The sequence below is a fragment of the Podarcis liolepis genome (assembly GCF_965112155.1).
Source record: "Podarcis liolepis genome assembly, chromosome: 14".
Taxonomy (NCBI): domain Eukaryota; kingdom Metazoa; phylum Chordata; class Lepidosauria; order Squamata; family Lacertidae; genus Podarcis; species Podarcis liolepis.
Genome location: NC_139569.1, coordinates 47,908,111 through 47,923,618, shown reverse-complemented (window position 1 = coordinate 47,923,618; position 15,508 = coordinate 47,908,111). Strand labels below are relative to the sequence as shown.

General features: G+C 47.8%; 1 protein-coding gene across 7 annotated transcripts in view; it reads left to right on the top strand.

The window, feature by feature from the left end:
* The first annotated feature begins 3,898 nt into the window (after nucleotides 1-3,898).
* The window catches only part of NEDD4 (NEDD4 E3 ubiquitin protein ligase), a 51,292-nt gene continuing 39,682 nt past the window's right edge, over nucleotides 3,899-15,508 (top strand). For 3 of the 7 annotated variants that reach the window (XM_083475601.1, XM_083475600.1, XM_083475599.1), the window contains exon 1: nucleotides 3,899-4,089. In XM_083475601.1, coding sequence (XP_083331727.1) covers nucleotides 4,012-4,089 — 78 coding nt within the window. In that variant the 5' untranslated portion in view covers nucleotides 3,899-4,011. The remainder of the gene's footprint in view (nucleotides 4,090-15,508) is intronic. The other 4 variants (XM_083475596.1, XM_083475602.1, XM_083475603.1 and 1 more) reach the window with 3 other exon arrangements.

Here is a 15,508-nt window from a genome sequence, read left to right as displayed (position 1 = left end):
CTGAAAGAAAATTACAAAAATGTATTAGGAGATCATTTATGAGGCCCCACCCCACCCAGATTTCAGCTGCCTAGGGGCCTCCACGGGATTTAATCTGGCACTGGGACCAGGAAACCAAACTCTGCAGCCAACCAAGAAGCTCACTGAGGATCAGTCACTCTCAATCTAACATACCTCACAGGCTTGAGATAACACTACTGTGGAGGCAGATCCATATCTGCCACTTTGGAGGTACAAGGCTAGGCTAGAAAAGTAAACACCCTTTGAAAAATTATGTGGGAAACTACTATATTTTTCCATGTATAACGCTAGGTTTCCCCCCTTAAAAATGTCAAAAATTAGGGGGTGTCTTATACACGGATAGTGCTGAGGGTGGACTGGCGATTGGCTGCCACGAACAGTGGGTGCGTCTTATAGACAGGAAAATACAGTATATATTTCAGGAGGTTTTCACCCTCCACTTGGATGGAAAAAGCTCTCAATATTGCCTTGCACAAAACCAGTAGTAAGAGAGTTGCAGCCCTCGGGCTTGCAATCTAAAGCATCTTGAATCTTTTCCTACCTGGGAACCATTTTTCATAGGCACCCATATATTTGTATGGTGACAGACAGTGCTGCTGCTGTGACCCACCTCAGAGCAGACCAGGATCCAGTAGAGGGTCTTGACCCACCAGTTGAAGACCAGTGAAACACCAGGAAAATGAAGGGAGGGGAGGGTGGCGTAATGGTTAGTGTGTGGGACTATGACCTGGGAGACCAGAGTTTGAATCCCCATTCAGCCATGAAGCTCATTGGGTGACCTTGGGCCAGTAAATGTAATAAATAAGTTGCATCGGTTCCTCAGGACCCACCCAGGATGGAAATGAAGCAGAGGAGAGCTGCTGGTGGGAGCTGCCGCTTGGCTGCAAGATAAGTCACAGCACCATTGTTGTTGTTTAGTCGTTTAGTCGTGTCCGTCTCTTCGTGACCCCATGAACCAGAGCACGCCAGGCACTCCTGTCTTCCACTGCCTCCCGCAGTTTGGTCAAACTCATGCTGGTAGCTTCGAGAACACTGTCCAATCATCTCATCCTCTGTCGTCCCCTTCTCCTTGGGCCCTCCATCTTTCCCAACATCAGGGTCTTTTCCAGGGAGTCTTCTCTTCTTGAGGTGGCCAAAGTCTTGGAGCCTCAACTTCAGGATCTGTCCTTCCAGTGAGCACTCAGGGCTGATTTCCTTAAGAATGGAGAGGTTTGATCTTGCAGTCCATGGGACTCTCAAGAGTCTCCTCCAATACCACAATTCAAAAGCATCAGTTCTTCCGCAATCAGTCTTCTTTATGGTCCAGCTCTTACTTCCATACATCACTACTGGGAAAATCATGGCTTTAACTATACGGACCTTTGTTGGCAAGGTGATGTCTCTGCTTTTTAAGATGCTGTCTAGGTTTGTCATTGCTTTTCTCCCAAGAAGCAGGCGTCTTTTAATTTCGTGACTGCAGTGATCTATTTATTAAACTTATTAAATTTATTAAACACCCTTGGTCTCACCCCCCTAAAAAAAGCAACTCAACGACAAACACACACACACAATAAAACCAGCAGTAGCTAGGTAGCCGTGTTGGTCTGCCATAGTCAAAATAAAAAAATTCCTTCCAGTAGCACCTTAAAGACCAACTAAGTTAGTTCTTGGTATGAGCTTTCGTGTGCACGCACACTTCTTCAGATACACTGAAACAGAAGTTGCCAGATCCTTCTATATAGTGAGAAGGTGGGGAGGGGTGTTACTCAGAAGGGTGGTGGGAATGGGAGATAGGCAGATAGCTGGGAGAGCCAGCTATCTGGAATCTCTGTACACCAACATCCCACACAACGATGGTTTACAAGCTATAAGGAACACCATTTCAGATAAAACCACAGCGGACCTTGCCACCAAACTCTGCCAATTTGTCCTTACCCACAACAACTTCAAATTCGGTGATGACCTGTTCCTTCAGATCAGCGGCACAGCAATGGGCACCCGCATGGCCCCACAGTATGCCAACATCTTCATGGCAGATTTAGAACAACGTTTCCTGAACTCCTACCCACTCAAACCTCTCTTGTACCTGCGATACATTGACGATATTTTTATCATCTGGACACATGGTCAACAGACCCTGGACACCTTTCACCAGAAATTTAATGATTTTCACCCCACAATCAACCTTACAATGAATCAATCTATGCAAGAAATACATTTTTTGGACACTACTATAAAAATACAGGATGGGCGCATAGACACCACCTTATACCGCAAACCAACTGACCGACAAACATATCTACACGCCTCCAGCTGCCATCCCAAACATACCAAACAGTCCATTGTATACAGCCAGGCACTACGTTACAGCCGCATCTGTTCCAACTCTACAGACAGAGACTCTCACCTAAGAGATCTACAGCAAACCTTCTCAGAACTGAAATACCCAGCAGATGAAGTTAGACAACAGATCAACAGAGCCAGACTGATACCCAGAGAGAACTTGCTGCAAGACAGACCCAAAAAAGAAAATAACAGAACACCTCTAGTCATCACATACAGCTCCCAAGTTAAAACAGTACAACGCATCATCAGAGATCTACAACCTCTCCTGGACAATGACAGTTCTCTTTCTCAAGCTCTGGGAGGAAGACCTTTCATTGCCTACAGACAGCCACCCAATCTTAAACAACTCCTAACCCACAATAATACCACAACCAGACTTAACACAGACACTGGCACCAGAGCCTGCAATAAACCCAGATGCCAACTTTGCTGCCACATACACCCGGACAACACCATTACTGGCCCCAACAACATCACACATACCATCTCGGGACTATTTAATTGCTCATCGTCTAACATTGTGTATGCCATCAAATGCCAACAGTGTCCTTCAGCTCTCTATATTGGACAAACAGGCCAAACCTTACGCCAAAGAATAAACGGACATAAATCAGACATCAAGAATCACAAAACAGAGAAACCAGTAGGAGAACACTTCAATCTCCCAGGACATTCTATACAAGATCTCAAAGTAGCTGTTTTACTACAAAGGAATTTCAGAAATAGACTGGAAAGAGAAGCTGCTGAATTACAACTCATTACCAAACTTAAAACCATGAAAAGACCTGGGCTGAACAAAGACATTGGATTCTTATCTCACTATACATAACTAAACCATTTTTCACCTTCCCACCCCTTGCCTTTTCCTGTAAGACCTATTACGGTCGTTAAGAGTCGTCAACAGGCTCTCCCAGCTATCTGCCTATCTCCCATTCCCACCGCCCTTCTGAGTAATACCCCTCCCCACCTTCTCACTATATAGAAGGATCTGGCAACTTCTGTTTCAGTGTATCTGAAGAAGTGTGCTTGCACACGAAAGCTCATACCAAGAACTAACTTAGTTGGTCTTTAAGGTGCTACTGGAAGGGATTTTTTTATTTTGAATAAAACCAGCATAAAACAAACCGTACAAAAATCCAAAAGCCCACTCAATCTTTTTTAAAAGGCCAGATTAAAGCTTCCCACCCACAAACAACCAGAAGCTCCAAGGCCATATCGTCAAGCTGAGCTGCCCGTTCGGAAGCCGGGCAAAAAGAAGAGGCCGAGAACGCGATGAGACTGACTAGACCTTGCCGGCCCCGCCCACTTGTGGCTCCTCCTCCAGAGCTCGGCCTGGCTCCTCCCCACCCCGCCCTGAGAGGGGAAAAAGGCGGGACACGGGGATGGGTGGGGCGCCAAGCCCGTGAGGCGGGCGGGGTTGTTGTTGACACGAGCGGAGGCGAGGTGGGCGGGCGCCAGCTCGCCGTGCTCCAATCCGCTCGAGCTTCCCGCGGCGGCTGAGGGCGGCGCGGCGGTCTCATTGGCTGCGGGGCGAGCGGCCCGGCTTATCTGGGCGTGGCCAAGGGAGGAGGGAAAGCTGGGCTCGGCCGCCTGTCGCTCATCTTGCCAGTCCGTCAGTCAGGCGAAGACGCTGAGGGATTCCGGCGGCTTTGTGCTCCCGGGGCCATGGCCGCCGCCGCCTCCTCCTCCTTCTCGCCGGGGAATGTGCTGGGGCTGCCGGAGGGCGAGGCTGCTGCCGCAGAGGTGAGCCTGCGCTGGGCCGGCCCGAGGGCTCCTTCTCCCTCCTGCCTCGAAGGGTGGCGGGGGCAGCGGCCCCTGCGCCTTCTTCGTCGGCGTCGCGCTGGTCCTGCTGGTCCGGCCCGGGGCGGCTCCCTCTCAGGTCCCCCACCGCCGCCTTTGCTCGGGCGCTCCCTGGTGGCGAGGACGGAGAGGCGGCAAATGGACCCATTTCACGGCTGGGGCAAAGGGAGACCGGCCGAACCTTGGGCTGGGGGCGGCCGAAGGGGCGGAGGCAGGGAGCGGGTATTAGCCCCCCAGGTTTCCTCCTCCCCTCCTGTTTTCCTCCTCCCTTCCCAACCTCTCTTCCTCTTCTCTTCATTCCCCCTTTTGATATGGGGTGGCGTACTGGTTCAAGAGAGGATCTTTTCGGGGGTCTGGGAAGGTTAATACAATGTTTCTTAAACTTGGGTCTCCAGCTCTTGTTGGACTACACCTCCCTTCATCCCTGCCCACAATTGTCCTTAGCTAGCAGGACCAGTGGTCAGGAATGATGGGAGTTGTAGTCCAACAACAGCTGGAGACCCACGTTTGAGAAACACAAGAGTACAACAAACTCGTGTTGTGTGTGTCTTGCTTCACACCAAAGGAGAGGCTGTGGGGCAGTACTGGGAGCAGTGTTTGTCCTCCATGTCTGGTTGGGGAGACTTGGGCCAGAGAAAGGCCTCTTCTTTTGCATCCTCCTGTGTGGGCAGAGGCAGGGTGTGGGGCAAAGAGAAGTGCTGAGAGCATCCGCTCCCATTCAATGGGGCCTTCAGTCTCCTCCCCATCTGTCATCTGTCTGCAGCCACTGGCAATCTTTGAAAATCAATCATGGGAACTGTGAGTGGAGTTTCACTTTTCTTTTTTATTAAAGAGGTTTTAAAAGGAGCCCTCTTCAGAAGTAAATCCAACTGCAGAATTTCTCAGCGGTGAAAGGAAGGCATCCTGTCTATGCCCTGGAGACTTTATCAATTCCTATCTCTGAAAACTGAATTCCCCATCTCCCAGGTTTCATCGACCTGGCTTAAAAATGGAGAGTCCCCATCTCTGTTGCTTCCTCTTTTTTCCCTGCTTATCCTCCGCTGACATCTGAGATTAGGTTGTGCGGGTTTCAAGAACAAGTGATCAAGTGAAACTGCTAGCTAGGACAGTCTCTGAGTGGTGGCAGCAGTCGCTCTTTCCCATCACAGGAAATGCCCAAGAATACATGCATAAAGTTTCAGCTTCAAAGCATACATGTCACTTGTACCTTTGAGTAGGTACACGTTAGGGCTGGTTTTCAGCATAGTGATATATCACCAGCGAAACACTGCAATATATAAATATATCAGGATGGAACTATGTAGAGCAGAGCTTTTCAAATTGTGTGTTGCAACACATTAGTGTGTTGGCTGCAGTGTGTAGGTGTGTTGTGCAGATGCTCCCCATGCTCTTCCCAGGGCTGGAAAGGGGTTAGTTTAACCTCTGGTTTGCTAGTAAAACTAAATTACTGTGTCACAAAATGATGTATGTCTAAAAAGTATGTCACCATCATGAAAAGTTTGGAAACCTCTGATGTAGAGACATGTGTGGTTTCTGTAGTGTTGTGGTTCTCATCTTTTCGCAATTGTGAGGCCCGCAGATGCAAGCCAGGAGAAACTGCCTTGGAGTGGGCCCACAATGCAGTGGGCTGAGCACCTGTTTTTCATGCCATGGCACCTCTGGCATAAAATATTTGGGGATATTTCGGAGAGCTGCTACCCATTGGAAGAAGCAGTACTGTGATGGTGTGAGCTGGTCTAAGGTGGCTTCGTCTGTGACTTGCTTTTGTTTGAATATACATTTTGAAGTTAAGTAATATCCCTCTCAGTCCATAGAGGTTAGCTGCTTGTGGTTGTAGTGGCCCATATTTGGAATTGTTTGCCTTGAGGGCCACGTTCATCTGGAACTCCTCTGTGAAACCTATTGCATTATGGGTGTGAGTATGATAGCTTCAGCATTTCAGGTGAGTACGATAGCTTCAGGAACAAAGAAACAGTGTGTGTGTGTCTGTGTGTTAAAATTGCACTCTGACAAGTACTTCTAAGAATTCATGTTTGTCTAGGAAGGAAAATGTTAAGCCTGCAGCCCACACATACTGACTTTGAAAATAACCTTATTTAAATGAATGGACCTCAAAGCCCAGGGCTATTTGGAGGAAGGATGAGACTAGAGTGGATGAATCTGCCAATTCTGGTTTCTCATTTTGTTCAATCTTAAGTTCAGTTTGCTATGTTTCCACATCAGTTTGCAAACCTTAAAAAAGAAACCCCACAGGAAAATGTTATGCATTATTCCTAAATAAACACATTTTTGCACAGCCTTTGCCTACAATATTCATTTTTGCAGGCTGCTTTCCTAAACATTTGGTATGTAATTTTTACTCAAAGATACACTTTTGAGCACCAATTTTTCTAGGTCTTTATTTGCAAATCATGTTTTAGCTGAAGAGCTACAGTGCAAAATTGGAAGAAGTGTGACTTTTGAAGAATCCATTTTTATTTGTATATATAAGTTTGGAAAGTACAGTAGTGCCTCGCAAGACGAAATTAATTCGTTCCGTGAGTTTTGTCGTCTTGCGATTTTTTTCGTCTTGCGAAGCACGGTGTTGGGAAAGTTTTGGAAAAGCTTCAAAAATCACCAAAGTCTTTAAAAACCTCAAAAAAGGCTACCACACCGCGTTCTATGAGTTGCTCCTCGAAGTCAAGTCGCAACTGTATTAACGGTGTTAAGAAAAAGGAAAGAAACTTGCAAGATGTTTCCGTCTTGCGAAGCAAGCCCAGAGCGAAAATCGTCTTGTGAAGCAGCTCAAAAAACAAAAACCCCTTTCGTCTAGCGAGTTTTTTGTCTTGCGAGGCATTCATCTTGCGAGGTACCACTGTACTAAGTAAGTAAAAATTCTCTTCCTATCTGCAGATGAAATACATAGGATAAGATAAACAGGTTGTTCCACGCTGCACTGGAGCAGCATGGCTGGAGAAAACTGCCCCTTACTGTATTGATACATTGCCCAAAACCAGTTTAAAGTTCAGATTGCGATAACAATTTCAGAATTTTTGAGCTGGCAATGTATCGTGGATTCCGCTCACCCTTGTGGCTGCTTCAAGCACCATGCATTTTTTCCCTCGGGGTTGCCATTGTTTCAAGCATGGCCTCCTCAGCTCTTCTCAATGTTTGCACCCAATCCAAATAACTTTATTGTACTAGCCATTGGCCATGACAGATCTGAATCAAAAATAAATACAAGCAAAAGGGGTGTTGCGCCCTGCAAGGCTGCCTGGTGCTCACCCACTCCCTCCTTCACTGCCAAGCCGTTGGCCTCAGGAGCCTGAAAAGGTGCTGGGGTCCGGCTGCCCCCAGCCATGCCTGGGCCTACCTGTTGTGTGTGCTCACCTGCCTGCTTGCCAGCACCTTTGCTTCCTTTTCCGGCCGAGCAATCGGGCTGCCTCCTTCCTCCTCACACTGGGTACTCGGAAGTGAAGGCTTGGCCACGTCCCGTGAGCCTCTTCTGGTGGGAGCAGCACTGGCTCCTCTCCCTCACCTTCAGGACTATGTGGTTGATTGGCGGTGGTGGTCACCAGAGATGGGAACTGCACTGCGGTGATAAAGAGAAATGGAGTAGCCTCTGGTGCCTTGCGTGGAGGATGGCTCCCAGTAGTTGCGACCGTTGCTGTGAGCTGGGCAGGCTCTGGGGAGAGGCTGTGACTCTTCATTGTGTGGTGGCATGTAGTGTCCCGCCTGATGCGCTCTGCCCAAGGCAGCACCATCCACCTAGCCTTCCCATATAGCAGCAGAACCTGCGCATGGTGTCACTGGGTTTAGGGGTAGGCGATGTAGCCTTCAAAACCGCTTTGAACTAGTCCACATCCAGGAATCAATACTGGGCTGCTTCTTGCTCCAAACCTTATTTCATCTTTCCTCCCCATTTCAGACAATGTGATATATCAGTATATCTTGATGTTTGGCTGGTGATATATCGCAATGTTGAAAAACTGATATCGACCACTTTGTTTATCTGTCTTGTAGACAGCTTTACATTTCAAGGTAAATCTCTTAAGCAGTCCACATATTTCAAAATAAATAACTATAAAAATACAATACAACTTTAACATTCAGCTAATAATACTCATCACTTCTACATTTTTAGTAACGTAATTAAGCAACAAAAACAATGTACATAAATAAAATCCCACAAAATCGAATTCTATACAAACTACCAAACAGCATCAAATACAACATACAGTATCTAGACCAGGCTTCCTCAACCTAGGCTCTCCAGATGTTTTGAGACTACGATTTCCATCATCCCTAACCACTGGTCCTGCTAGCTAGGGATCATGGGAGTTCTAGGCAAAAACATTGGAGGGCCGAGGTTGAGGAAACCTGATCTAGAAAATATAATAAATAGTCCAAAAAGAAAAGCAAAACAAAAACTTGCATATAACGATGTTGTCACCCCAATGGCTCAGCTATTCTCCTTAAACCCAACATATCACTCCTTCCACTAAATTCTCACTTCAATAAAATATATTAATAAGCAACCAATAATTATGTATAGAAAGATAGGTCTGCTGAATAAGAACAATCCAATAATAGGAGACCTCCCCCAACCCTGCTCAGTTTCAGTTTCATCTCTCATCTGATGCAGTACAAAACCTTCTCATCAGCTCTTTACTGGGAAGATTAACCTCTTCTCCACCAACAGACCTTCACCCAACGTTTTCGATGGGTTTGGCCAGAGGAATCCTAAGCTGTTTTGTGGACATTCTCTTTTTATGTGGTGCACTATATTTCTTTACCTTGTTTTACTAGGTTCCTAAGGTGGGAAGACAGTGCATCTTAGAGTCCTGTCCATCCCTCCCCCCCCCAGCCCCACCTGTTACCTAAAACTGCTAGTTCATATCCAGTTTTTGAAATGTGTAGTAGAGGCGAAGTTGGCTTTGTGACTGCCGCCTGCTGGACAAGGGACCAAGCATAGCTTGAGGATTTCTATATTGTACTAACACACGGGGCTTGTTCGCACTTCCGTTCATCCAGTGCCTAGAAAGCAGGAGTTTGATTGGTTTTGTCTTTGCCCCCCCTGCTTTTCCCTAGGAAACCCATGCTTAAGCATTAAACTGGAGCAAACATCAATCTGGAGAAAACCCGGTTTGCATTTGCTTCAATTCTGCAGTAAATAACAGGTTTTTCTGGTGGAAAATGGTGGAGCAAGCAAAAGTGTGGAAGAGCCCTCAGTAGAACAGCTCCTAAACTGAATCCCCAAACCCACAAGAAGACCTCCTTTTATTCTGCCCCATTTTCTTCTATCTTGCAAAATGCTCTACCGGGGAACTTTATGCTGCTTCCTCAAAAAGGACTTACAATAAAACTTCCTCTCTGTGCTTTGCTTTGTAATAGTCTTTTCCATCCTTGTGTTTTCCAGATGTTTTGGACTTCAGTTCGCAGCAGCCCAATCCTGCATGCCTTATACATCCCTCCCCACACTATTTTGCTTATTGCGCATACACTGCAAAGCCTGCTCTTGCACATTCCATATGGTAGAAATCTTTAAATCTACTTTAAAAGCAGAGTGGGAGGGGTGCATCGGTTTTGGGAAGAACATCTTTGCTTATGCGTAGCATAGCACTGTGTCGAAGAACTCTGCGTATGAACCATGTATCCTGCACTTAGGGCTGATGCTGAGACTGTGATGATTTTATCAACAAAGCTTTTGGGATTTCCTGTGTGGAGTGCCTGAATCTTTCATCTGAGGGTGGGAGCCTGAAGTATGTTTTAAGTCCAGACGACTCTTCAGAAATTGTTTTTTAATTGCCAGTAATCAGATAAAGGTGCTCTACTCTCAGGATGCACATTCTTACCCAACATAAATGCAACATTTTGGCTTCCAACCCCAGCTGTTGTAATGACCAGTTTGAGGCATTGCTGGCACAGTGGCCAGTGCCAAGAGCAGGCATGCAGAGATTTTATCTCGCCTCTTTTTATATAAGCAGAACTTTTTGCGCTATGGCAGCTTGTAAACTGCCTCAGCTTGTAAACCGCCTTGAGTATTGTAAGATAGAAAGACGGTATACAAATGGAAAATGATGATACTTTCACTTTTCCGGTTTTAATGTTCAGGCTGTGATACATTGCTCAGTTCCACAGAAACAGCATTATCAGAAATTGTGAGGAAGTGGCTAAATCATGTAGAACTGGCACAGTGCCAGGGCAACACAGCACATCAAAGGTGGTGATAGTAAGAACTAAACTGGAGCATTTCTGGCTTGAAAAGTTTCAGAATATTTGTTCTGGTTCACCAGAAGCAGCTTAGTCATGCTGGCCACATGACCCGGAAGCTGTCTGCGGACAAACGCCGGCTCCCTCGGCCAGTAAAGTGAGATGAACGCTGTAATCCCAGAGTTGTCTGCGACTAGACCTAACAGTCAGGAGTACCTTTACCTTTTATGGGGTGCGGGTGGCGCTGTGGTCTAAATCACAGAGCCTAGGGCTTCGGCAAGGTCGGCGGTTAGAATCCCTGCGACGGGGTGAGCTCCCGTTATTTGGTCCCAGCTCCTGCCCACCTAGCAGTTTGAAAGCACATCAAGTGTAAGTAGATAAATAGGTACCGCTCCGGCGGGAAGTAAACGGCGTTTCCGTGCGCTGCTCTGGTTCGCCAGAAGCGGTTTAGTCATGCTGGCCACATGACCCGGAAGCTGTCTGCGGACAAATGCCAGCTCCCTCGGCCTATAGAACAAGATGAGCTCCGCAACCCCAGAGTCATCCGCAACTGGACTTAACGGTCAGGGGTACCTTTACCTTTTATGAGCCACGCATAGATTGCTATGGGTGTGACTGTCCTGAAAGTTTTGATTGCACAAATCAACTTGAAAGTGGCAGAGTACAAATGATCCTCTTAATGTGATTGGGATGGACATACATGCTGCCGCATTCAAGTTGAAAGCATATTCTGTTATATCTCTGGTAAACCTGAGGGGAAGGAGCAAGTGGAAGGAATTCTGGAAAGTAAAATAACATATTTCTAAGTGTCTTGTGTTTTTCTTCTTGGCTTGGATATTCTGCTTCACGATCAAATTACATAAGATCTCTAATAAGAGACAGTTCCTCTGAAGGCTGTTCAGGGTCATATGTAAAGTGTTGAATGACGGGCTTGATGCTTCATGTGTTCAGCTTAATATCTGAATCTTAGTGCGTTGAAGGGGGAAAAATCTATTAATAGTAGCTTGTGTCCTTCCTGCTCCAGTGCCTTTTGACTCTGGATTTCTTGCATTTTGTATGCCAACCAATGTAAGTTATCTCACATTTCTTGGGAGTTGTTGAAAAAAATCATCAAAAAATCATCTTAGTGCAAGTTGCCACATAACTGTGTATTCCTGTGCAAGCTATGCTCATCTTTAACCACAACCCATTGGAGACTAATTTTGGTTTGCTTGAGTGTCCTTCTAAAAAAACATTCCACCAGAAAAAAATCACTTTCATTTCAAAAGTCAATATCTTTAGTTAGCTAAACATCCCACTTGTATTCCAACTTCAACCAGTTTCAGCTGAGCAGTTAAATTTTGTCATTTTAAGCACCCCCCCCCCCCAAAAAAAACCAATCACTTTTCATTTGCTTTCTTCATTCTTCTTTGGAAGCACAGCTGCATTCCTGGACCCACCTTAATCCATCTTCCTTTCAGTGGAACCCAACACACTGGGCCTGATTAAGAATGGGCAAGCCTTTAAATGATTCTTGGGTCCTTGATGTCAACAGCCATCTGTTTCAGCTGAATTAGGCCCTAATAGAGTGGCAACTAGGTTCCCACTAGATTTGCTGAAAGGAGGCATATGAGGATGCTGTGTAGCAGAGTGGTATTGACATCTAGCTCAGTAGAGTATGAGACTCAGGGATGTGGGTTCAAGCCCCTGCATTGGACTAGATGACCATCGTGATCCCTTCCAACTCTACAATTCTATTATTATTTCTTGCTTTCCTGAAAAGGGATTGAGGCACTGGGAAACTGTGGAAGGGAAAAAGGATCCATAGTGGGTTCCTTTATTCTTGGTGAGCTTTGTCCTGCTGTGCACCAAGGAACATAGGCTTGGAGACCAGGACCTTGTCTTCCATCTCCCCCCTCTTAACCCCCTGTGTGTTCTTGCCTTTCTGAAGAAGACCATTTTGAGAGAGTTTTTGTGAGAGTGGTCATACACTGCTTAATTTCCATGCAGGTTATTGAAAAATTGCTAACAAATTGTGGTGTTGTTTTTTATCTTACTGGATTTCCATGGGAAATAAAAAATCTGGATTAAAGTTGGGGCGGGGAGAGATACAGGCTGGAATTACATGACAAAAACGTGTGAACGGTGAAAGGAATGAGCATGAGCGAGTCCTTGTCCCGTAATAAACACCTGTCTGGAAGCACCCCAAGTGTTAGTTGAGCAACCTGTGCAATAGGTTCCGTTGTGAAAAACAGCTTTCTCCAACCTGGTGTCCTCCTGATGTTATGGATTCCAGCTCCCATCGGTCCCAGGCAGCACAGTTGGCGGGGTGGGGGGGTGGGGTCCCGGCTAGGATGCCTTAATGTAATTGGGATCATGAACTCAAACAATAGCCTGGGGTGGACAAGCTCTAGATTTTGCTGTACTTCCCAGCAGGCAGCATGGCCCATGGTCAGGGATGATGGGAGTGGTAGTTCAGAAACATCTGGACAAGGGCCAGATGTTCCCCATCCCTGCAACAACATCTGTCTTCGGGGCAGGATAACTGAGTACTCCCTGGGAGACATTCTAGTAATGGGGAAGTTTTTATGCTCTGTGAAGCTTTTCTTCCTTCCCCCAGTTGCCTTTGGGGTTATGGTAGCGAGATGTGGCTGCGGGAACCCAGCCAGATGGGCGAAGCATAAATAATAATAATAAATTAATTAATTAATTGCGTGGGGTGGGGAGCTTGAAAGCAATATTTACATTGCTTTGCTTTCTATTTCCTCAAGCCTTAGGTGCACAATTTGTACTCTAGAGGGAGCAGTTTCCCATAATTTGGGAGATAACTACAGTAATCGCCATCACAAAGACGATATTGTAGATATTGTATAACTTAACTGTTCAGACCACTTCAGGTCTGTGTGCTGCTGATGGCAATTGGGAAAAGAGACAACCTGTGTTTTATTGACTGGGTATTGTTCTGCTTCATCTAAATGGTTACTACAAGTACTTTCCTGCCTGGTACATACTCATTTGTGCTGCAGGAAGACTGAAGCATCTTAATTGTGAAGTGGCTGTGGATATTGAAGGGCTGATGCAAAATCTACTTCTATACGTCATGTGAACCAGCCCTTGTGAATTAGGGAGCCTACATCTCACATCATCCCTGACTGTTAATCCATGCTGGCTGGGACTGATGGAAGTTGGGGAGTCCAAAACCACCTGGAGGGCCACTGGTTGAGGAAGGATGGCAAGTAGGCATATTCAAGTGTTATGAGTGCAGATCAGAAGATGGTGAACAGCAGCAGCCCAGGTTCCTTGCTGGCTGCTGAGCCCCTTCCACCCTGCCGCTTAAGGAGCGGAGAGCCCTTGGAGGAGCCTGATGAGCAGCAGGGCAACTGTTCCCTGTCAGCACAGCCTGGCCCTTTCATAAAGAAAGCAGGATTCTCTGGTATTGCCTTGTGTGGTTGAGAGGGTGTTGCTTTGGCTGCCTTGCCTGGCATCGGGAAAGAGAAGGAAGCATAGGTTTTTGCCAAGAGAAAACTTTGGCCTGCAATGTCACGCAGGTGCCTGGGGATGCCCCACATCTAACCAAGCCAAACAAAATGAAATAAGTGAGCTTCTAAGAAAGATGGTTTGGGATTTGGAAAAGATGGGCTTGGTGCACACAAACCAGCTTCTACCTAATGTGCCATCTTAACTGGAAGGTCCAAGGATTGTGCTTAATTATTAACTGCCTTTAGTTTCTTTTGAAAAGAGAAGGGAGATAGAAATATTTTAATTAAAATTGTTTTCATTTTCTAACCATCATTTTCTTGACAGACTCAACTAGAGCAGTGTTTCCCAACCACTGTTCCGTGGCACACTAGTGTGCCGCGAGATGTTGCCTGGTGTGCCGCGGGAAAAATTAAAAAATTCGAAAGATTTGTTTTTTTTAAAAAAGTCAAATTTTCGATTGGGGCGCCGTCACTAGATCAGTGTTTCCCAACCACTGTTCCGTGGCACACTAGTGTGCCGCGAGATGTTGCCTGGTGTGCCGCGGGAAAAATTCGAAAGATTTGTTTTTTTTAAAAAAGTCAAATTTTCGATTGGGGCGCCGTCACTAGATGACCCCTGGGGTTCCCTCCCTCCCTCCCGTTCTGCGCCTCCCTCCTCCTCCTCCTCCGGGGAGGCCCTTCCTGGCTCTCGGCCAAGGCTTGGCGGCTGCCACTCACTCACTCGCTCGCCCACCCGTCCCTCCATCCCTGCACCCGGCCTCTCCCCCTCCGTCCCCGGCGCTGGGGCTGCCGGGATCCATAGTCCCTCGCCCTTGGGCTCCGCGCCCGCGCGGGGTGCGCGAACTACGTTTCCCAGCGTGGCCTGGCGGGCCGGGCGTTTTGTTTGAAGCGCTCTTCTCCCGGCCATGGAATGAGCGCGGCGGCGGCCGGGCGGGCAGGGGCTCTTCCGCGCAGACCCCGCGCAGCCTGCCTGCGCCCCTGCGGAGATCGGGCAGCAGGATGGAGCCCGGGGATCCCCGCAGAGGCGGAGCGGCGGAGGCGGAGGCTGCCCCCCAGGTAGGGCTGCGTCGGGGGGGGGTATTTTTGCAATGCTGCATCCGCGCCGGAGGGGTCGCATCGGACCGCGGGGAGACCCCTTGGCGGGCGTGCAAGGCAATGCATGCGTGCAGGCGTTGCATGGAGTGCGGTGCAATGCAATGGCAACGCGGCGCCCTGCATGCATGCATGCAACTTCCACCGGCGCTCCGGACTTGGCAGGTGAAGGGGGTCCCCAGTGGGCGGCAGAGAGAGCCGGGAGGGCGAAGGGGAGCCGGGGGGAGCAGCGCTGCTCCCCGAGCCGAGCCCGGGGGGAAACTTCGGCGTCGTTGCGCCGGGTGTTGGAAGCGGAGGCTGGCGGGGGCCCCTCACCTGCAAAACCTGGTCGCCTCTCATATATTTTGTGCATTGCATTCATCGCCCGCTTTCTCCTCCAAGGAGCTCCCGGGGGCGCGCGTGGTTCTCCCCGTGTTATCCTCGCAACAACAGCCCTGCGAGGTGGGTCAGGCGAGTGGCCCAAGGGAGCACCCAGGGATTGTCCTGGCCAGGTGGGGTGATTTGAACCCTGCTCTCTGCCCGGTCTTCGTCCTCATTTAGCCCCCACATGTGCATGACTGTGCATGACTGAGGTTTTTCCCCCCTCGTCTTGGCTATGGTGTGAGTCTGTGCTGTTAATT